The 23702-nt window shown below is 43.1% G+C and overlaps 3 protein-coding genes and 1 pseudogene across 4 annotated transcripts; all 4 read right to left on the bottom strand.

Annotated features, from left to right (window-relative positions):
- Positions 1–115: 115 nt before the first annotated feature.
- Positions 116–5419, bottom strand: LOC139829713 (uncharacterized protein At2g33490-like; annotated as a pseudogene).
- LOC127302355 (uncharacterized) lies at positions 5130–11221 on the bottom strand. 2 transcript variants are annotated; one of them, XM_051332792.2, is made up of 7 exons: positions 11130–11221; positions 8616–10150; positions 8260–8514; positions 7588–7668; positions 6273–6414; positions 5755–6194; positions 5130–5417 (listed from the first exon to the last, which is right to left on the bottom strand). In XM_051332792.2, exons 2-7 carry the CDS (start codon positions 9813–9815, stop codon positions 5361–5363), a joined length of 2175 nt encoding a protein of 724 aa, XP_051188752.1. In that variant the 5' UTR covers positions 9816–10150; positions 11130–11221; the 3' UTR covers positions 5130–5360. The 2 variants fall into 2 exon arrangements, with proteins under 2 accessions (XP_051188752.1, XP_051188750.1); XM_051332790.1 differs by lacking the exon at positions 11130–11221 and adding an exon at positions 10738–10902.
- A 5204-nt stretch (positions 11222–16425) lies between these two features.
- On the bottom strand, positions 16426–18999 carry LOC127302362 (mitochondrial import inner membrane translocase subunit TIM8-like). The gene is made up of 2 exons (XM_051332799.1): positions 18858–18999; positions 16426–16847 (listed from the first exon to the last, which is right to left on the bottom strand). Exons 1-2 carry the CDS (start codon positions 18891–18893, stop codon positions 16659–16661), a joined length of 225 nt encoding a protein of 74 aa, XP_051188759.1. The 5' UTR covers positions 18894–18999; the 3' UTR covers positions 16426–16658.
- Positions 19000–19685: 686 nt separating this feature from the next.
- LOC127302360 (horcolin-like) lies at positions 19686–20736 on the bottom strand. Its single transcript, XM_071820363.1, has 3 exons — positions 20655–20736; positions 20380–20577; positions 19686–20220 (listed from the first exon to the last, which is right to left on the bottom strand). Exons 1-3 carry the CDS (start codon positions 20655–20657, stop codon positions 19981–19983), a joined length of 441 nt encoding a protein of 146 aa, XP_071676464.1. The 5' UTR covers positions 20658–20736; the 3' UTR covers positions 19686–19980.
- Between the last annotated feature and the right edge of the window lie 2966 nt (positions 20737–23702).

Below are 23702 nucleotides of genomic sequence, written 5' to 3'. Positions count from 1 at the left end.
GGATAAAACTGCACTAGAACCCCGAGTTCGTAAAATGAGGTTAGGACATAGTGTAAGAATTCCGTAAGATATATACCGTCAGCATTAACTAAAAAAATAGTGAACTCAAATACCGTCAGCATGAAGTTCCTCATATTTCTCTTAATAATTCCTTTACCGTGAGAACAGAGGAACACATGGACGCACACCTAAGCACCAAACAAATAGATTGGTCGGAGCGAAAAATGGAGATTTTATTCCACAACTCTGTTATTTGCACTACTACATTCTCAACCATAGGGTGACACGAAACGCCAGCTACTTTGCAATATGGGCCGGCTTCACATACTAGTATGTACAATATTCTTCCACGAATAGGCACTGGCCAAGCCTTCGTATACAATAAAATTCCACATTCACGCCAAATACCCTTCAGAGAAAAGGTTAAAGGGGAGAAAGGTTAGCCAACATTGTTATGTAAAACAAGGCGCTCAAAATCAGTTTGTAAAGCAGAAATGTTATGACTCGAAAGTAGTCAAGAAACCATGGGGGGCAATGCAAAACTGCATACTCATTACGGCATCATTGACATCACTATCCTATCCCCTTCATATTTGACAGTCAACTTCATAACTAGTTCAATTCGCAAAAAAGAAACTTCATAACTATTTCAGAGCAGCTGTGTTTTCCATGTTCCAATAACAACAATAATTTGCTAGGTTACTAATACCAAGTTCGAGAACATGCTGTAGAACTACACATAATGAAAACTCACCCTATGTTCTCTTAACTGACTCGGCAGCTGCTGACAAAGGCTGACGGTCGTCCAAGACAGTTTGAGCTGAAGGAATAGAAGACAGGCTCATTCTGGCGGCCCCTTTATCGTGATGATCTTCTGTACCTTTACCGTCTGAAATACCTGTTCTTATGCCTCTAGAGGGTATAGAAAAACTACGGGCTATAGGCCCAGGTGGTGTTGGTAGAGGCGATGCAGTTTGTGGAGCACTCGGTGGTGTTTGTCTAACCCTAAAATTAAAATGATCCTGCCCTGAGTGGCCTCTAGGTGCCAAAGGGGCAGAATTTGGTACCAACGGGGCAGAGTGAGCGACTAGACTAGGAAATGCTGTATTTCTTGATGCGCTAGTAGGCGGTCGGGGTAGCTCATGAAGCTCCTTAATTCTGGGGAGGATAAGGGTGGTGGCGAGGAACTAGGGGACACTCTCACGTGAACTGTTGGCTGATGTGCAGAGCTGTGCCTCGGCGCTGCGGCCATAACATCAATATTCTCGGTCGACCTTGGCCGGAGAGGAATTGGACCAGAAAAGGACCCCCTCTTTGCTTTTTTGTTGTCAGAAGAAATCTTCAGCTCATGATAGCCTGGTAGAGCCAGATCACTCACTGGGAGCATCGTCCTTATTTGTGCATTATTGATATTGCTTTCCTTCAGCACTGACTGTGCATTAGATAACCTGGCAGGACTTGGTAGCTTATTGTCTCTTAAATCTCCCACTTTTATACTCGGGTTGAGTGGGGATGAATGGAATGCACCTTTGCTCCCAACAGGAGATCCACCCGTAGGATTTCCTGCAACTATCTGAGGACTGGCTTGAACATCATTTGGAGTAGGCAAAACGTAAGTATTTAATTTCCTCGTTGCAGAACGCCGCAACTCCTTTACCCTTTCTGCTGTCTCAAGCTTTTTCTCAGGAAAAAGTGGAGCTGACTGACTTACAAGTCTTTGTCTTTCACTAGCAAAAGAGGAATAGTCTCCTTTACTTCTATCAAAAAATTCCTGAGAAAATAAGAAAATCAGATGACAGACTCAGAAGACAGAAGGAACAATCAATGTAAACAAACTAGAATATTCTGGGCAGGACAAAGAAGATAAATTGAATGAGAATTTCAGGATAGACTGGCATTTTACAGCATATTACTACCTCTCTAGGACTCCTGGAAGCATGACCGGCTTCTGCGGCCTCCTTATTTTCTCCATAGTCAAAAGACAGCTCTCCATCATGACTGTCATTGTAATCGTCATCATTTTCATCTTCAACAGAGTAATCTTCCTCCTCAAGTGCACTGAACTGATGATCAATGTGTTGTTGCTCGGCAGCAAGCCTAACGTGTGGCTCTACAGCCTCAAGAGACTTGACGCCCTTCCTGAACAAATTTAGCTGGTCGACACAAAATATCAACAATTTCAGAAAGTAAGTTTCTGCAGTGTGAAAAAACAAAATAAAGGAGGAATATTTCCATGTAACCAAAATGTACACCTGCGCAGCATGGTGCCGAGCAGCTTGTGTGAAAAGACTTCGGAATTGTCCTTGCTTCAATGACTTTAACCGGAATAGAAAAAGGGTTGCTTCCTCTTGATAATCTTCCTGAGCTTGTTTCAATTGTTGCTCTGATGCACTATTATCACCTTTTGAATTCCTAGATCTCCCCTTCTCTTTCTGTGCATTTAGCATGTATTCGAACAAATCTCTGGAAGGAATATTAAAAACTTAAGAACCATGTCACCACGGTAAGATCGTAAGTCAAAATTTGTACAAACATCATACCGTTTTTCATCACACTGGCGCTTCATTTCCTGCAGTGAATTTTTTACCACTAGTTAAGTGTTTTTCCTCAATGAATAGACATGGTTGTCTAAAGGTTCAAACTATAAATACTACGTTTCTTTAAACAAGCACCTGCTAGAACAAATACTACCTCTGTCCATAAAGGATGTGAAAAGTTTGTCTAAATTTTGATGTATTTCGACACTCTTTAGTGTATAGATACATCCGAATTCAGACAAATCTCCGACATCCTTGTATGGACAGAGGGAGTACTATATTTCATTGGAACATAAAAAGCTTAAGCCATCAACCTGCTTAGGACAAAACAACAAACTGGGCTCAAACCAGAAACTTGACATCACATGTGCAACACCATATGATATGTAATGATATCACATGATGACTTCATAACACATATTGGGTATCAAGTTATGAAATTTCCCATTTTGGGTATCAATCTCCTGGTGTGACTTCATAACACATATTAAAGGCAACATATTATATGCAATCACACTGTGGTGAGTTCATTGGAAAGAAGAATTCAAGTCTCTCAATAGTAGGCTTTTATCTGTTGATTCTCTTGTTTTTCTCTTGACGTAGAATGAATTTGAACTTTAAATTTAAGCCCATGCTATAATATGAAGTCTATATGAGCCCATTGATACAAACAAATCAATCTGTTATGACCATATAAAAAGGGGCATGAACATAGAAGAGTTGCACATATTGCTTAAAACCATACCTCTACAGTTTGAAGCTCATTAAGAAGAGACTGTGATGGAGTGGTAATGGTATTAAGAACATGAACACGCTGAGGAGAAGAGATGACGAAGAAAATCAGCGGTAGAAGATCACAGTAAATTTGTAGCTTCAATAATAAGCAATTAGAAACTTACATAACTATCTACAAGTTTCCGAAGTTCAAACTGCGACTTCCCGAGCAACAGCAAAACCTTATCTGGGAGGATATTGTTAAATGTAAGCATCAAGTAGCAGAGTATGCAACAATCAGAAGCTATATGTCACATTCAATAACACTACAAGGAAACATTAGCGTTCTTTGCTCACCCTTTTCTTTAATTTTGTTCATGTGACGGTGACTACTTTCTTGCAAAAGGGAGCAACCAAGAAGGTACTTACAACTGCCTAGTGTAAATAATCTGCATAACTACTAGGGGTGTTCAATCATGGGTAAGAGTCAGCCTGGCCAAAACCAGCTGAGATGCTAGTTCATTTTGTTTCTTAGCATGTGGTGTCAGCTTTAGTGATAGTACAAAAAATCGTATAGGACAGTTTCACTTGTCAAGCCAAACCTTTTTTCAACAGCCCTAATTACTACGCATTCTCATCTTCCATTAAGAACTTAACTGATGTGGCTACAATGCTACCATGGTAGCTGATTATAATAATGTATTAGCATTACCGCTCAAAGTAAAAAAAAAAAACACAACATGATTACCGTTAATTCCTTCTTTATTTGGTGTGACTCTCTTCACTAAACAAGTTCCCATTTCTTGCAGTGCTTCACAGAACTCTGCACACATACACCAACTAATTATTGGCATCCAGTACAGACTCAAGGTACCGAGAATTGTGGCTGATACAAAACTATAACCATACAGTCATGTATATGATAAATGTGACCAAAATGCAAATAAACTGAGGTCACACAATGTCAGAACAACCTAGAAAGATAGTGGTGAATTAATAACCATGAAATTTCTTCACATGCGTGATTCTATTCAACCAGAAATAGATAAAGTTCAAGTGAAGATTATTTCCATCCAATTGACGAAGGACAGCTAACCCTAGTTACTCAAAAGGAAATGATCAACAAAAAATTTGCACCAAGCACTGCATAAATGAACTGAAATGAAGGTATCATAACTGATATCTAGAAGCAAAATATTTTCAGACAAGAAAAATACCATATGAACTGTTTGCTATTGCTGCCGCAACAGAAAGCAGGTTATCATAACAATTCCGCATATCCGCCATATCCTGTTGGAAGTAAAAGAGCAGTTTCAAACAAAATTGTCAAAACGCTGGTACATGAGCTCTTATTGACGCAATGGGAAACTAAGAGTTTTGACAGGGGCAGCTACTTTTGACTTTAGACTAGGTTGCACCATTGGTAAATATCACCTCATTGTTTCACATACACTGTCACTTATTTCATTACTCGGGATAGCCCTCACTTGGCAGTTTCATTTTTAACTATTAAACAATTCTCAACAATTGAACCATGAGATGATCACTCCAGAATACATTAGTTAGGATCCAGACCAATTGTTTACATTGTTCTTGTTAATATTTTATATACATAGTTATTTATTATCTATTTTACCTCCAAAGAGTTGCAATTTTTCAAATTAGAAAGGTCGATAAATATTAAATTCAGTTTACAACTGTAATTTCTAAATCTAAATTGCATTAGCCGGCCTACTAATCTAGGCAGGGGCTGTCATTCCAAATGATGTATGAGAGAAATACCATAAACTTTTCTCCTCACCAAATGTTCTGTTAATATCTACCACTATATTGTGTTGAAGGTCAACAAAGAAGCACAGTGGCTGTGCCTACGCAGCATTAGAATGGTAATTTGCTGCATACAAAAGCACGTATTCTGACAAAGTTTGTGTTCCAAATGTTCTAAGATTAAAATGTTACATCGCAGACAAAAAACAAAATTGGGCGAAATGAGATATTATATTGCACTTAGTTCTATACATGTGGGGAAATAGTAATAAACACAACAGACTAACTGAAAAGTTAGTGAGGGCAGGAATATGTACATATTTCATGTTAGGTGTGCCCGTATCAGTTGCTTATGTCGAAGTACTTGGGGTCAGCAGGGAAATCATGCTCGACCCGCAGCTGCAATAAGACAAAAAAATTCAGTTAGGGCTATAGGTTTAAAACACACAAATCGAAGCAATACATGGAAAACTATGATAAGCAACGGCACTCTTAATAACATCATAGAGTAAATTTATGTTCATAATTACATTTGACCAAATTGATGTAGAGGTCTCAAAAGAGCACAACAAGACCTCGTAAATAAGCATCCTAATCAGCAATTTCGGGAAATCTAGAGTACACTATCATGCTATAGGTGAAATTACTCAGTTTCACTGGCGCAACAAGAAACGAAAAGGAGGTTGTGTTAAAAGAAACAGCTACACAACCTGGAATAATCTCAGTTGCTACATACCTCGCCTTCGTCTGAATCTGAGTGCCTTTGAGGGAAGACAACTCTAATATCATTGTAGAGATAAAATCGTCTCTCTTCGTTGATTGCGGTACTCCGATTGAGTGGTTCTGATGACAGGCCAGGTTTGCTCCGCTGCATCGATCTTGATGATTTCTTGGAGAAGGGGCACAGAAAGCGCAGGTGCAAAGCATAACGAAGAACGCCTCCAGTAGAACAATTATTCACCTTGGAAGGACTGCAGCAAGACTTCTTTTCACCTGAGCGAAGTGTGTCTACTTGACAGCAGCAACCATTAGCATTCGTGCTATTTTCTGACTTCTCAGTAGGACTGGATTGGTTTGATTTACTATTATCACAGTCCATTGAGCAACATATTTTGTTTGTGTAACCTTCCTTTTCTGATTCATCAGTCGAGTAGCAGTTCTGCCCCTGTTCACAGCCTGCAAAATTAAAATAATTCGTCAGCAACTTCAACTCGACACCTTGGCTTTAGCTATCAATGGTATTGGCTACATTACATTCAGAAAACAGAGTGCCGCATTCTCTAAGTTCACTTCCATATCGGACTGACTCGACCTTTGTGTGACTGGCATCACTTCCTTCTTTCACTGAACTAGAAGGAGGAACAGATGACAGAGTGACCTTTTGCCGCACGAAAGTCTGTCCCATTTTAAAATAACAGAAATAAGACGAACTCGAGAAAAGAAGTTAAGCAATAAGATGATAATAATGGCACACTTTATTATTCAAAACTAATAAAGCATGTTTTGACACGTGTTCGAGATAAAAGGTGAATAACCACGAGCCCCTCTAAACAGGCAAACACCATTCCTGCACCGGGAAATAATTCTAACATTGCTTCTTTTGACATGCCTCAAGCTAGGTTTTCCAGTGCATCAATATATTGCAGGTAACCAACTTACTGGGCATCCATTGAAATGGTAACGTTTTCATTTACAGCCAGAAGATCAGTATACTGGTCTAGGTCAGCCTAGTCGCAACAACGACAACCAGCATTGCTAATTACTAGATACTTACAATTACGGAAGACCTTGAACACAAACTACCACAAATAATGAAAAACGAATCTGGGATAATTCTACCCTTACAATGCTACAATCATCTCTTGGAAGACTACCAATATAAAAAATGAGACCAACCCAGGCACTAGCACCCGTTGGCATTTTTTTATAGAAGAAACTCCATGAGTGCACAGCGGGAGTACCAGGACTCGAACGCTGGCCGGCAGCTTGCGCTCCCGCAGAGCTAACCAACGGACCGACGGCCCGTTCTCGGAAGACTACCAATATGAAATGGCCAACCTTTTGCTTGTTATATTCTCTAAAAAAAATAGTAGTTTATGAATGGCATGCAACCACATTTAAGATCTACTTGACATTCCATAGAGTTTGAACATAACAGCTACAAAACAGTTACATATATGCCATCATAATAACTCAACAAAATTAACAATTATGCCATGGCAGGAACTCAACAAAATTGAGGATTGCAATAGAGTATGCCAGCAACAATAAAAAGAATTCCATATACTTCCAAGTTCCAGCATAACAGCTACGAAACAGTTACAGACATAAGATTTGCATCCCAATACCCAATAAAATTGACAAATATACCATAGGAACTGAAAATAATTAAGAATTACAATATTGAAGTCAATAAAATACATATTCTGCTGCTATGCCATACTAAAATAAGAAAACCCAAGGCATATGACGGTAAGGAAAATCTGCAATTATCCTCGGTATTTAAGTCTAGAAGACAAAGAAATAGTCAAGAATTATTGGCCATCCAACAATTCCCAACTTCGCATACCTTGGTTCCAGCAGGCATACCACTCAAATCATAGTTGCAGAAAAAGGTATGCAGCGGTGTCTTCTCTGGGTTGCTGACAACCTGTCAACGGCAACAGAGTGCTTCTTGTGAAACAGGTGCATCAAAAATATGACAGTTAAACAGAACTTTTAAGAGAAGAGTCAATAAAAGAACAATATGCGTGTGGTGGAAGCAATATGTCTGCCTCACAATTAGCATCTTATATTGACATGCAAACTAAAATCAAGTGGAGCAAACTTTAAATGTAATATTCCATTTATCAAATGGCATAATATAGTAAAACCATACTTGAGTACCCATTATAATGAATTGATAAAAAGTTCATATTTGTTTTAGATAGTTCTGTACAGTGGTGTGAACTATTTATGAATATTACAAGCACAAGTATGCACCCATGTCTCACCTATTGTATATACTGATGTCGTGCATCATTAGATTAGCTTGTTATAATTTCAGGGCATCACTCAGAGGCAAGGGATCCACTTTTATGTTGGGTAGAAACTACTATACTAGCAAGGGCAGGCAGCGCAGAAAAGTTGAACAGATGCCCAATGCAAGCAGTTACATACTAGTGCACTTATTCATTCAGAAACTATCCAGCAAAATACACAATAAATTGAATTTTATTTAATAAGGCCAACAATTTTGTACCAGCTGTATGCGCCCTTTAACTGGGATGTGTAAGCGACTTTTCGCTGATCGTGAATCATTACTATTGGAGCTTCTCTTGAGTTTTGGGCTTTTGCTATTGCTGTTAGTAGGTAACCTCCCAGCAAGATTAATCGACGAGTAGTACAGTAGAGAGCTATCCTCGTCAATGCTTGTTACTGCAAATGGAAGCTTCTGAGATGGGGGAGAGAAGTTGCCACCAGTCACATTCAGGACAGCCAGAAAACCATCAATATTCTATATGTAAGGAGAAAATGGAATAAATACCCAAACAATGTGGATAGTATCCAACTAGAATATTTAGTTAGGAGAAATATAGTAAAAGACACATTGCGGACCTGCGTATCTTTTCCACACGAATATCGACCAGATAAAAGGGACTCCTCAAAGGAGCCAACTAGTGACCTTCTTACAGGAAAGAGGCTTAAACCCCGAAGACATCCAACGCTTGGAGATAAAGAGGCAGATTCTGAGGCCCAGTTCTGGAATCTTCCACCTGAACACCTCTTGGGGAACACCGTATCAAAGTTAACATGTAAGATAGTCGTTTTTCCTGTTGCATCTTTAACCCTAATCCTATCACTGTGTTCTTCACCTATCGACCTTTCTGTTTCCTTCAAACCCAGAAAATCATTTTCAATTTCTCTCACTAGATTCTTGTGAGCTCCTGAATTCTTCACTCTCTGCATCCATTTTGGGCCGAGAGGAGACAAAGTGAGTGGAGGGGAATGTGCCATTTTTGCTACTGGTACAGCAACCTTTTCAAGATTCATAATTCTTTCAGCCTCTAGGTGATCTGAATAAGAATACAACTCCCTGCCCTCAACTAAAGGACCATCGGTGAATACCTTACTGCTAAGCTTATCAACAACCTGTCCTTTGCTCCAATTGGAACATCTTAAGGCTGACCAAGTAGGTGACTCACAAGAATCAAGAGTTGCAGTGTGGGCTTTTTTAGAATCTTGAAATCCAGAAGCACAAAGTCGCCTAACACAATCAGAATGTTGTATTTTGGTGTCAGCGGAACCAATATATAGCGCATCACCATGGAATTTTCCAGGAAGCACGTTAGTTAAAGGTGATAACACCCTTTTCCTTGCCTGAGGCACATGCTGTTCAGTGGATGAATGAGAAGTATCAATGACTAAAGATGAATTCATTTTGTCCGCTACCATCCTATCAGAATCTCTGGTGGAACCAGCAAAACCTGATTCAAATCCAATAACCCTCACTGCAGGTATCTGAACAGAAGGTCCCAGTTTAGGGCATGATCTTGAACCTGGATCTCTTGAGTCGGGTTTTAGGCATTGGAAGCCGGCAGGTCCATTCACACCAAAGCCATTCAAAGAATCTAATGCGGCTTTTCTCTTGAGATCACTGATGGAAGGGTATTGAAATGCCCTGCTACTTGAGCCTCCTGTAGGAAGCTTGCCCAAATCACCAGTGGCACTACCACCAAAACAAGGAGGACTAACTACACAAGTACTCAGCCTAGGAGGTTCCTCCTCCTTGACAGCAGGAACTTGAGGCAAACCCATCGCGATGTCCGTTCAACAAAGGGAAAAAAAAATGAGAAACCTGATCTTGCTGCCAAAATCTGCTTACTTGGATCTTCCGATGACCCCCCTTAAGCTATTACTATCTATCTCCAACACCGTAGCACTTTTCCTAAAACAATTAACTCGACTATGCGGAAAGGTTTCAGCTGCATTGAGGTTTCTGATCCGAATCCATCAGCAACCAAGATGCCATCGTCCCACCACCAATCATGCTCCTGTGGTTGCTGGAACAATTGGCGATGAAGCACAGTTTGGAGCCTGAACAAGCAACAAGGAACCTAGGATGAACCATACCCAGAGTTCAGATCGCTGTCCTGCAGAAACAAAACCCACATTGTTGAATGAGTTTCACGGTCATTTTCCTCTACAGAAATAGGACGACATTATCTACTTACAAAGCTTCTACACATTAGAAGCAACAGTAAACTACCAATTGTGTAGTATATGATGCAATGCAGCAAAATCAGCAGACACAAGACCGCCCATTGCACATCAATGGTGTCAAATTTAGAACAGCTCCAGCAGAAAAGATAATCTGGAAGTAAAAAAAAAATTCCTTGGGCAACCGAGGGGAACAAAGGGCATCTTGATGGCCTCAGATCGAGATGAGAACGATCTGAGAGCGATGACTGGACGGCATCGATGATCGGAACAGAAGAACAGGAACCACATCACCGCATCCAAGATCCCCACCATCTGGACAAGAATCCCGTACACAAGAGGAAATCTAAAGCGATAGCGCCATCAGCCCAAGAACCAACTCAAAGAAAGGGAGCGGAAAGCATCGATCGGGGAGATTTTTCCGGGAAGAGCGAAATCGGATTGGGTTTTCTGCAGATTCGACCGCTCCGATCGGACCATTGGAGATTTTACGAAATAATTGCATATCAAGGTGAATTACCGAGAGAAGGATCGTGCCATTTATTCGAGAGATTTCTCCGTTCCCCCTTGTTTGCTGCCGGCTTCTCTCGCGTGGTTCTTCTCCTAACCTCCGCTCCGTGATGTGCTTGCTTGGGCAATGGCAATGGCATTGGGTTCTTCTCTCCCATCTCTTCCGTGGCTTATATAGATTCCCCACGGCCTCAGGATTTTCTCACCCCGGCCCATTCTTTTCATGGGCATATTTTTATATTCAACCCAATATTTTCAGCAATGTAACTCGACATCTCAAAAAAAAAAACAATGTAACTCGGAAAAAAGTAGATATTTTTTTGCGGGAGAAAAATGCTACCAAAGTAACTAGGAATGATAGCACGTGTATCGAATTACATGATAAAATTTGCTAAGTAGTACCTTAGAGCATCTCCAGTCGCGTCCCCCAAATGACGTTTGGGGGACGGCGGACAAGAAATGGAGAAAAACGCGTTCCAGTCGCGTCCCCCAAAGCTAATTAGAGCCTCATTTTATGTTCGGCGTCCCTGTATAGAGTCTCTACCGGGGACGCCGGACACAAAAATAGCGTCCGGACACATGCATGCAGTCCCTACTTCCCACATGTCATTCTCTTTTCCCACATTTTCTCTCACCTACTTTTCCTACATGGGGTGGTCCCTTCTATTAAAATGCATGCATCCGGACGCTGTTTGAGGACGCGACTCGGAAAGAGTCTCTTTTTTACAGATTTTTAGTCTCTTTTTGTCCGGCGCGGTCCTAAACGTCCCCCAAATCATTTGTGTCGGACGTTTTATGAGGGACGCGACTGAAGATGCTCTTAAAGCCATCGATTTGCTTCGTGAGTTGTGTTCCATGTGGCAACGAGGCTGCGGGGACGCTCTTGTGAGGTTGGGGAATGAGGTATATCGAAGCCCCTCAGCTTAGATGAATGACCATGATTTGTTGGGTTTGGAGACAACGGTCGACGCGATTGCACGGAACGGGTATTGAAGAATGTAATATAGGAGGGATAGAGGGATGAGAGGGAACATAGCGGTGGGAAATCACAGCAGGGAAATATAAGGAGGCCATGAAGGAAGCTCGCCACAATGCATTGAACAAATATTTGTTACAACAAAAGTAGATGCATTAAACACCAATCCAAGCAGTGTACATAGCCGTGTGATGACTCTTTCTTCGTGATGTCATATGTGGCGGCCAAGGGGCATACGAATAGTCGTGGTGGTGGCCGTAGTAGCATGGGTGGTGGTGGTGGTGATAATGTGGGAGGATATGGGGCGTGGAATCGTTGTGGCGATGTCCAATTACTTAGTACTCCGTATTTAAGAAATTTCTGAGTTTTGTAATGTATGCTTTAAGATTCCCCAAAACCAAAGCAAATAATCGCCAAGTTACGAGAGACCATGTTGGATAAAAAGGGAGATGGCGAGAGTTGTGAGGGGAGGGCATTGCATAAAAAGTTATGTACCCACCAGGACGAACTATTCGGCCAAAATTCTTCTGTTAGCATTCACGAGGTCTATCTAGTTTTCTTGATTCAGCGTTATTATTATTCGGAAAGGATGAAAAAACACAAAGTGTTACAACATACAATGGAACGTCTCTTAAGTTATCTCTAGCAGTTGTTGTTTTTATACTTTGGGTTGTTTAAATCAAGAAACACGTGGGTAGGAGATATAATGGCAGAAATATCTTATCCTATATTTTACCAAAAGCTTATATTTTAACTCAACAATTATCCAGGATAACAATGTTAAGATATGACTGTTATTATACATGCTCTAATTATTTTCTCATAAAACACCGCTATTTCGAGTTGGTGCCATCGTGCCGACCTACTAAGGCCTTGTTTGGTACTAGAGTTTTAGTGGCGATTAGCGGGGATAATCCGCTCCAAACTTTAAATTCCCACTTATCCCCAATGCATGTTTGGTGCTAGAGTATGAGAGAGTTTAATCCCCACTTATCCCCACTTTTTCCCACTTTTCCCCCCAATTTTAGTGTAATTTTTTCAATCCCCAATACTCTACCCCTACCTAGTGGATTGGGGATGGGATTTTGTGGGGATTGGATGACAGCAGTGATTCACCCAATATTCTAGAGTATTATCTCCACTAATCCCCACTGAAACACTAGTACCAAACAAGGCCTAACAGAGGATAGTTGGCTGGTTAGCATGGAGTCGGGTGTTCACCACGCGGCCATGAGCAGTCGCCTCTAGTCTCTACTACTTATAAAGACACGAAGTGCCGTAGGAAAAATAAATCTGGACCATCCATCCACTTAGATCACACGGTCCACGATCGTCTGTTCTCCCCACCTCCTTCCCCGCATCTCTACTACTTATAAAGACACGAAGTGCCGTAGGAAAAATAAATCTGGACCATCCATCCACTTAGATCACACGGTCCACGATCGTCTGTTCTCCCCACCTCCTTCCCCGCACGGCGCACGCCCCACAATCCCCGCGCTGATTTTTAGGGATCAATTCCACCAGATTTATGTTACGCTTTTAACGAGAAGTTAATACGCTAATTTTCCCTTCCTTTCCTATCATCACACGACGCCATTATTTCCGATCCTCCCATCGCGCTTCCCCGACCACCATATCTTACCACGTTATGTGCATTAGATGCATATCGCCAAATAATTCCACAAAGGGCACGCTAAAGAAGACCATCAAACCGACTGAACCAACAATCCAATCGCGATCTGCATTCCTGGGAGGCGATGGATCGCCGACGTCGGCAAAGGGCTCATGCAATAGATCGCTGACATCGGCAGAGAGCGCACGCGGTGGACAAGGCGGCGGCGGTGCTGCGGAAGGTATGGCGCGGAACAGCGGAAGGTAAGGTGCTGACTGCGGATATCAGCGCGCTCCGGCGCGAGTACGGCGCTCTGGGGCACGGTCATGCACATGGCCGCCAGCCCCGAGCAGGCCACGTTCTGTGACCACCGGCTCGCATACACGCTCAGCTTTGGGTGCCGGACAGCAGCCATGCATCTTATGTTTATGCAAACTAGCCAACTAGGTTCACGAAATTATGTCAGTGTTATTATCCTGCAAAAATACATGATGCATTTGTGTACAGTTTATTATCCCTAAAAAGTACCAAAGTTTATCTTGACCTGTACATATCGTTCTTAACTTCTTCTTTTTTTACATTGTATATAGATTAACGAAGGAAGAGCAAACAAGGCCAGAAGTACAAACTAATTACAAGACTAGACACAAAAGAACAACCCTACTGAGGACCTACGCCCATCGTCTTACAGATAGACAACAAAAATAGAGTATCATGCATTTGTTTTTCAAGATGACAGGGTTAGTATAAGCAATTCTCTTGACGGCCTATAAGCAATTCCATTGAACTTTTTAAATTAATTAAACGAGAGTTATCATGCCTTTTTTTTCATATTTCACTTGGAATTTCCGACCTATGACAAATTTCGAAACTAAAATAGAATATAGGACACATGTTTTTAAATTTTCCAAGGAGTTTGCCTAATATATTACAAATTTAGAACTTCTTTTACCGATTGATCTCAATAATACTATTGTTCTCGGAATGCCGGAGTATAAACTCTTGCATGTTGCCCTCTATCAGATTTGATGCTCTTGCAAGATGACAAGGTTATGCAAGTTTATCTTCCTATGTTCCAAAATATAAGGCGTCCTTAAATTCGCGGGTCAATGACTTACAACTTTGACTATAATTTATACTTATAGTGTATCCACAAAATTTGTATAAATATATGCGAAACGAAAGAGAACTGTAAGATGAATGCAACGATACAATTAATAGATACATGCTCAATCCATATACTTTAGTATATATTAGTGTTTAAAGTTATGCATCGAAGACCGTGCAAAAAATGTGCCTTTTATTTTTGGGCGGAGGGAGTAGAAAAGTAGATATATGTGCTAATGTATACTTTTGGTAATACTATGAGATTTTTTATTTTGTTTGTGATAGATGTATGTCCTTGGCAACTGTATGTCGCAGATGAATTAGGAATTTTGGAAGTTGTAGACAGCGCAATGCAAGCATACAGTTTATGACTTATGAGCAGGGTATATATTTTAATTACTAGAGGACATACAATTGAGCAAATTGTTGAGGTTTTTCTTTGCTGCTCTTAACAGGGTGATGCCCACATTTATTTGGAGAAAGTAGAGACCTGTAGCTTTGATGATGTCTTGGAAGTTGGAACTACGTACAAATTAGACGGTAGTTCTTTTTTTATCATAGAGTCACAAATTTTACTCCATGATCCGTGCATATAGGACTTTCAAAAGATTGTACATGCATTCTTAACATTATGTTATTCACTCTGAATATTCCAAGAAATGAATTCTATGTTTGAACGATATTTATATGTTAGAGACATGTGCATGTTAGAAACAGTATTCTGATGATTGCGATGGAATAGTGACACAGTGGAACATCCCGATCATGGCTTCAATAAGCTGAATGTTGATCCAAGGTTCTGTGAAAATTTAAACCGTGGAAGCTATGGGGCAGGTGCTTCGTGATTAGAATGGACATGTAATGCCTTCGAAGTCTGTTGGTGAAACTTCTGAGGCCATTGCATGCATTCGAAGTCTGAACTTAGCTCATGGACTAGATTTCGAAGTGTGGAGTTTGCAAACGTTTCTAGATAAAACAATGTTATTGCTCATGGACTAGATTTGTTTAGTAGGATCTCGGTGAGTTGGCCGCGTCCTGTAATCAAACTATTTTAGTTTGTTAAATATAATCTGAATTCAGAAAAGACACTTTGGAAACATAGAGTTCATATAAACCATGTTTATATTGTGAAGACGTGCGTTGCACGTGCACACTAACTAGTATACGAAAGCGTAACGAGCAATAGAAAAAAAGGAAAGCGTACGGAGGCGGTGCAGAGAACGCGTAAAGAAATGAAATGTGCGCAGCCACCGACCAGACCCGGCACGTGACGGCAAAGGCGTTGCGTGCGTGGCTGCTTGTTGCGTTCGCTCCAGACCCATTCCACGGAAATTCCAAGATAGAAAGAGAGAAAGTCTTTCCCACAAGAGAAGAAAATGAACAAAACCTTGATCACTATAGTACTGTCCAATCAGATCGTCGAGAAGACCGTTTCCTTCTCCACCGCTCCACGGTTGTACTAATGCTAGTACTTTTCGTGCCTTAAACACGCATCATTCCAAATTTGTATACTCCAGTCTACGACGTGCTGCCTCTGTGCATCAGTATAAGATATTTTAAGTATTTTAAAAGTGAGTGAACCTACTCATAAAAATAAACTACTAGATACAAACTAAAGTGGATGAACCAAGCAAAATGCTTCAAACAAAATGCTTTAACATCATACATTTCTAAACTGATGGGGAGTAGTGTAACCTTGGCTACAGGCTTTCGTGCGTCAGATGTTATAAACAACAGCCATAATTGGCTATATAACCAACTTGGATCTCAGCACCAACGTTTCGTGCGTGACACTACTGCATCTGGTCCAACCTCCCTCCTCTTCATGATTGAGGCATGAGATAAAGGTTCTTACTCGTCGTCTTTACAAAGGTAGTTGTGGAGGATACTTGTTTGCCTGTCAAACAGACAGACTTGATTGCCTCTGTGTGTCTACAAACGCTGGGTCCAGATGCCAGATTATAAAGCGTCTTGATCTACTGCTGAACAAGACAGCCAGTACATGAACGCAACAGAATAAGTACTGTCTCAGCCTTCAAAACAGACTGAACTTTATCTTACAGGAAGCAGCATCAAGGGCTAAATTCAGGGTCCAAGCAAATGCACACCAGATTCAAATGATGCCATTCACACTCCAAAGTCTAAGGCCTGCCGAACCTACACATCTTTCCGAAATACACCAACAGATACCCAAAGAAACACTGTCTGAAGAGTAGCTACATGGAGCGACGCAGGCTCACTGCGACCCGCCCAGCTTCCTGGCAATTAGCTGAGACATATCGAGAAACCTCAGCGCGCAGTTGGTAATGCAGGTGGTCTCGCCAGAGCTGAACTTGCTCCCGGGAGCGCCGGTTATGCACTTGTCCCAGCACTCGCTTGTTAGCTTGCTGACGATCTCGTTCACCATCATCCTCTCCTTCTCTTGCTGCACAGATTTCAGAAACAAGAGTAAGAGGCTTGGACATGGATGTAATAACAAGTTAAAGTCTTTTACAGTTTTCTATTAGCTCGTGCATCTGACATCAGAAAGCATTGATAATAATCATACTGCTTTTTTTTCCATCCAAACTAACAAAATAATATCACTTGCACAGATTTTTTTTATGAAATGCACGGACCATTACCTCTGTGAGATGGATGCACACTTTTATGTTTGTGTGTGTGGAACTGGAAAGGATGTCAGAATAGCTTCTATAGTATACTATCAGCAAAAATTTGATGGACTCAATAAGCCATTAAGCCCCAGCCAAACATGAAAAGAGTAATAACGCATATAGAAGATTTAGGTGGCATCATAACATCTGCAACATATATAGCCTAATTTTGAGGGCACAAACACCAGCATGCATAACAGGCCACCGCACTATTATTTAAACGATATCTCAGCTAGATCACACAAATGCTCATCGGCAGCTGAGTCTCATAGCTAACACAGTATTTACATAGATATTCTTGTGGATGGAAAAGAAAACCTGATAAGAAGAATATGCATCCTACATCTCAATGCATAGGGGCTAAAATACTGTTCAAGGATGTGGATGTACTCTTTTTCTCCAAAGGGGAGTCTGCGCTCTCTTCAGTTAAGTATCATGCTTTTGGTACAAGTTAACTCATGTTTCATATGATATTTTTTAATATCAATGTTTAAGTTGACAATTTCTCTTGGCAACTTTTATGTGCCTATCTGGGCTGTTTTTAATAGGTTGAGACCAAGGAACATCGGCAACACTGCATAACAGATATGTTTTCAGCCACCCATATAAAACACTTATAGTGAATAAACTCTTATTGGCTGCTGGCAGGCTCAAGATTTGCATTTCATTCAGAAATAAAATCAGAGAGAAACAAATATATGACACTTTATTTTGCAAAGATCCAAAAAGGGGGCATTACAGGCTAACTATGATTTGGGCCAAGGCTAGCAAGTTAGGTAATGACTTTATTTAGTAGACTTAATGGGAGAAGCTGCATCAGCATCCAGGCACTGCTCTCAGTCAACCAATCACAGGTTCAGTGACTTCAAATAAAATTCACTACTACCCAAACCACAAACAATACACAGTCAGTTGGTTGCAAACCATAACCATGCAGGCACATAAAACAGTTCAACACTCCAAAATCCACCCTCTAATATCCAGAACCAACATAAACACACAGTACCAGGAGGACTTTCTTAGAACAGCAAGCAACACCCATCAACTGGAGCAGCTCCAAGAGAAGACGCTAAGCAAACTAGAGCTAAAAGCAGGAATTAAACGGGCAGCAGCAAGCACAGACTTGAAAATAGCTCTACTAGCATAAATCATAAAAGGCCGAGCCACGGACTAGTACAGTACAGTACTGCAGCCAAACCCACATCATAAGAAACAAAATCGAAATTAGTGGTTAAGTGGGCAACTAACAGCACGATTTTGGACAGCAAGCTAGACAATGAATTTAAATTGGTGAAGTTAATTGGGGAATCGAGAGCACGGCAGCTCAGGCCTACATCAGTAGGGAGACACTGCTCTAGCTCAACCAGTTAGAGGCTATTAATAAAATTCACTGCTACACAAACCGCAAAACCATATCGACTCGATTGTGAACAATACCATGCCGCTGCATAACACAACCAATACTCCAAAACATCCCCTCCGACACCCAGGAAATAGCGTACTACAAGCATAAATCGTAACAATCTACGGCTCCACGAGCATCCAAGCCACGGATTAGTATAGTAGGGAAACCCACGCGCGGCCCCTCGAACAATCCTAGGCCAACCAGCCACAAGGAAAACCCATGCTCAGATACGCCGTCACCAAGACCGCGCGAGAGCGTATCGGCCGGAAAACTTGAAGACCAGCAATCCATCGATCGACGGCGCGCGCCAACGGTGTATGGCCGCGGAAAACGAACACGACGGTCTGGGGAGATGACGAGCCGGGGGGGTTCTCACCTCGAGGAGCCGCTGGAGGTCGGGCGAGGCGTCCATGGCTGCCGCTGGTCGCTCGGGGGAGGTGGGGGGACGGTGCGGCGAGGGAGGGTCGCTAAAACCCTAGCTCAGCTTCGATTTGGGGAGAAGAACAGGGGAGCGGATAGATCGGAGAGAGAGAGGGTTTATGCGGTGCGGCGGCCGTTCCACGGGTCTGGGCTTGGGTCTGGAACTGGGCCGTTTCGGCCTTATTCTACCAGGCCCAGTACGGCCCATATTTGCAGGCTTGTGCCGCTAGCTGAGAAAACGGGCTTGGCCCGAGCTGGCCACAAACTCGGTGCAGCTCGCGAGCCTAGTGGGGGAAGGTCACTGCCATGTGGGTCCTACGGTGGGAGCAGCGGGACGAGCACGATGGAGGCTCCATCTTCATGACCCTCATCGTCGGTAAGACGGAGATCGGGGCGGCGCTGCACCTCCTCGGCCGCAAGGAGGCAAGGAACAAAAAGGTTTGGCTGAATCCATGGCCTCATGGAAGGAGACGGTCGGGCCGCGGCATAGAGGCCCCGCGCAAGACATAGGGAGTCCCGGAGTGGGATAGGAGGCAGCGACATCGTCATGTAGCGTCGGCGATGGCGATATCATGGGGCGGTGGTGCGTGGGGGCGTTGGGCGGCATGATTGCGGTTGTGTAATGTTGAACTTTTCCCCCATAGTTCGCATATAGTTCTCTCCAAAACATAGTTTATAGATTGTTAAGGATATAGTTATATTTAAATATTACAACATAATTGCACCATGATCTAACAACTATTTAGATGATCAATTAGATCATTTCCTTTATTCATATATTTGATTTACCACACAACGGCTTTATCCAGCCAGCCAAATGACATGCGACACGATCCACACACACTTGACGTACCATCCCACGACTTGGATAGTGGTGCCACACACTAGTACGTTACCACGACTCACACACACCAGTGCCATGCAAAGCACTTTACGAAAGTGATAGTAGTAAACTAAAGTGCAAGAAAACACATGAAACATATACAATAGGATTATTTATTGGCATGTACGACACCTGCTCCTTCCTTCCTCTTCGTCCGGTGAGTAGGTGGCCGGAGAAGTGCCTCACCGAGAAATGTTCATGGATGTATGTATACCCCAATCGCGTCTAGCAAGTCGCCAGAGCGTCCGAAGAACCCGACAACCTTGCCCCCATTCAGCACCGGGATGTGGAAAGGAGTCCCGTTAGGTGTACCGTATGTTACGGGATATTGGTCATTGAAGGTGGCAATTTTAAGGGACGTCACGATGGTGTTGTCATAAGCTGTGCCAAAGGTCCCCGAGATTTCCGTGACATAGTCGGTAGGGTCGATAGTAATCTGCACCATCAAGTTCATGTGGTAAGAGGTACGTATGTATCTAAGGATATGTATAGTAACCCTACTACCCTAGCCGTTGGGTGGTAGTGGGTGAAATAATACAATAGCACTAGTAGATAGAGAAGCTAGTAAAGGAAAAAAGAAATTAATTTCACGCACCGTGCTTTCAGTGTTGAGAGTGCGACCCCACGGGCCCTCGGTGTACTGGACGTAATCGCTGCCCACATAGGTGAAGGAGATCCCGTCAATTCCTTCTGCGCTGTGGATGGTCACACTAACCAGTCGACGGGGCATTGCCTGTACATTTCTCTCATCGCCACCGGCTCCGCCCCATGGCCCTATCTTCACAGGCTTGCTCTGAAATAGTTAAGAGGCATGTCGTCAATTTACTAGAACATTATAACCGGAAAAACAAAGGGCTGGCTAGCACGTACCATTTTGGCTCTGGCTCTGTCTAACTCCCGCAAATCAGCAGCCTATGGGGACAATGGGAGTATATATGGGTGTAGAAGAAGCATTGCTTGCAGATGGATGGCTTCATTGAGCAATCGAGAACCTCCTATATATGGAGAGCCAATATGAGGTGAAATGCACATGCTAGTAGTGCACCATGGATGCGACTCGCTAGCTTTCCAAGCACACAGGTGTAGCGATCAATGGGCCGATTTTAGTGCGTTCGGCGGAAAGTGGTGGCAAATCCATGGTCACATGGGCCGTTGTAAACTATTGCAGCGCCCAGCGTTGAAGGCGAACCTGCTGCTTGGTGGCAGACTTGCAAATTTTTAAGAGAGGCCACATATGCAGAATTGGATCGGGTGAGAAAGTTAATACTCCTATGAGAAGACCATTGGTTACCAAGCAGTCAAACACGGAAGGTGATCTTGCGTCGTGGACACTGCATCTTGCGAACTGTGAATGAGCTGATCAATCCATATACGGGTCTGTAGGATGAGGACCTGATCCGAGCTAATTTGCTTCAAATTGACGCGGAGCAGATCCATCGATCCCCTTGAGCTCACAGTTAGATGAAGATTTAGTTGCATGACATTGCAGAAAATTTATTCTTTCTATGATCGGCTTACCATGTTGAATGGAATCATCAATTTGGGTCGAGAATTCTTAGGACAGATAGACAAGGAGCGGTGAGAATAAACCAGGTATTCGGATGTAAAAATTTTCGTAGATACATTTCCATATAAAAAACGTTTTCATCGAAGGTCGTATGGAATAAGAAAAGCCGGTTTACCAATACATGGTGCCATTTTATAAAGAAAAAGTTGAAATTCATGTTTGTTTATTTCTTTTGCAACTAGATGACATAACACATTGACATATGCAAGGATTTTATTTTCTGAATTTTTTATCAATTTCTTTTATTTGTTAAAAACTAGAAAGACGATCCACAGGGGAGGAGGGTGCGTGTGTGTGTGTGTGAGGAGGGGGGGGGGGGGTGGACAACAAATGGTGCACCATACCAGTGGTTGCTGCCCATAGTGAAATCCATGCCCAGACTTGCTAGCGTCACTAGTAAGCCTATGGGTGAGGGTTATCAGGAAAAAAAATAGCAATGGCACATGGTTCCTATGGCGCGTCACTATTTCCTCCCTAGCACCCCAGGTGCACCGCTGATCTTACGGCTATGGCTTTGCTAGTAGTGAAACAATGGCAACGCTATGTGTCGTTCTCCCTCCTCGGACATAGTTTTTGAGTTGTTGCTGGTCAAAGGGGTCAGAAGGTGGAGCGGCGTGTTTTCTACCGCTTAGACGACATAGAGTTTCGGCGACATGGTGCAGCTAGATCTCGGTGACTTATGCGTGATGATGGACGTGCGCAGGGTAGTGGCACTGTCTAGTATCATAGTTGCATCGACGACAGGGCTGACGAAGACTACCCTAAAGAATACTCGATAGTTCGATGGTGGTGACGGCTTCTACAACGTGTGCATGACGTGCTCGCTAAGAGTTTACTAGACCGGATGAGTACTCCCATTTCACCGTGAGGGTGCCTTGGTGATGTCCTCAGCTCCTAGTTGGTGGGGAGATTTTGTGTTTCTAGGGCACAAGGCCCTACTAGCTTAATCTTCACCCATCGTCAAGTTTGTAGGTGTTGCGTGGTAGCTTCGGTTTTTGATAGTCAAAATTATTGTTGAATAAATTAATAAAGAAGATTGTATGTATCTTTCCGATGCAGAGGCCTCCATTTTCAAAAAAATTGTTGGGTGTTGGAACCTATGGTGGCAGACTGGCAGCTCCGTGAATTTGTAAAGGGTGCTGCAGTTTTGAATCCAAAACGGTCTGCGTTTGCGATCAATGCCTTGACGGCAAATTATGAAGCAGCTATAGTGAGACCAGTCATAAATAATAGAGCTTAGAGCATCTCCAGTCGAGTCCCCCAAAGGGTCCTCCAAAATAATTTGGGGCGCGCGGACAAAACGTTCCTAGTCGCGTGCCCAAAAGGCCTTTTTGTCCCGGCGGCCCAATACGGTGTCCGGCGTCCCGAGCCCGTCCCCGCTACACAGGGGACGCTCCGGGCACGCCGGACACAACGAAATGAGAGACGAGGAGGCGCGGGCCTAACGCGTCAGCGCCTCGGATGCTCAACCGCCGCCTACGTAGCGACGGTGCAGTTGCCGGGAAGCGGAACCGTCGCATTGGCAACCGCGTCGACCGACGCGCCAACCGCCGGAATGGAACGCGGACTCCTCGGAAGAGCAACCGCCACTCTCTTCAACTTCTGCGTCGCCGTTCATCCGCGCTCAATAATACCCGTACGTAGGCGCTTTCGAATCTTCAACCGGCCGCCATTCATCCAAGCTTCCATCTGACACCTCCAGCGATGATGAGCTACACCTCACAGCTTCCATCCGACACCTCCAGCGAGGGCAAGTCTGCTGGATGGCGCCATTGGTGGGACGAACCGGACGCCCAGCAACGGTGACGATTCCCCACCGGCAGTTGACAGCGACGAGGAATGGCTGGGCGTGGAGGAGGACGTGGAGGAGGAAGGGTCAGAGGAGGCGGCGTCGGTGGCCCGTGCGAAGGCGGAGGCAGACGCGAAAGCGAAGGCCAAGGCGCAGCCGGCGACGACGAGGAGGACACTAGTTCCTCCGACGAGTTGGCCGACACCGCCTCTTCGAAAGAGGTGACGAGCAGGAAGCGCCACCGTGATGACGACGACAAGGCGGGGCCATCATCGAAGAAGACGAAGTAGTTTAAAATAATTTATATGTAATTTAATTATGTTTTTTCAAAGTTTTATATGTAATTTGTTCATGTTGGATATTATTTTTAATGTTTGGGGACACCCTTTAGGGGACGCGACTGGGGAGCCACGTCCCCCAAAAGCGACACAAATAAAACACGTCCCCCAACACTCGATCCGGCGCGGTTTGGGCTCGATCCAGCGCGGTTTGGGGATGCAACTGGATATATTAAATAAAACGCCAAGAGGCTTTCCCTTCAAAGAAGAAAAAAAGGCAAAAT

Source organism: Lolium perenne, chromosome 5 (assembly GCF_019359855.2).
Source record: "Lolium perenne isolate Kyuss_39 chromosome 5, Kyuss_2.0, whole genome shotgun sequence".
NCBI lineage: Eukaryota > Viridiplantae > Streptophyta > Magnoliopsida > Poales > Poaceae > Lolium > Lolium perenne.
The sequence above is the reverse complement of the archived record's forward strand: the minus strand, read 5'-3'. Positions and strand labels throughout refer to the sequence as shown.

Bases quoted from the DNA above. Each gene is read 5' to 3' on its own strand.
- LOC127302360 (XM_071820363.1), bottom strand. The intron at 20,221-20,379 runs GTGCGTGAAATT...TTGATGGTGCAG, and splicing joins CTCTCAACACTGAAAGCACG to ATTACTATCGACCCTACCGA.
- LOC127302362 (XM_051332799.1), bottom strand. From the start codon at position 18,893: ATGGACGCCTCGCCCGACCTCCAGCGGCTCCTCGAG. The intron at 16,848-18,857 runs GTGAGAACCCCC...AAATCTGTGCAG, and splicing joins ACCTCCAGCGGCTCCTCGAG to CAAGAGAAGGAGAGGATGAT.
- LOC127302355 (XM_051332792.2), bottom strand. From the start codon at position 9,815: ATGGGTTTGCCTCAAGTTCCTGCTGTCAAGGAGGAGGAACCTCCTAGG. The intron at 7,669-8,259 runs GTACAAAATTGT...TGCCGTTGACAG, and splicing joins TTAAAGGGCGCATACAGCTG to GTTGTCAGCAACCCAGAGAA. The intron at 6,195-6,272 runs GTAATGTAGCCA...TTAATTTTGCAG, and splicing joins CGGCACTCTGTTTTCTGAAT to GCTGTGAACAGGGGCAGAAC.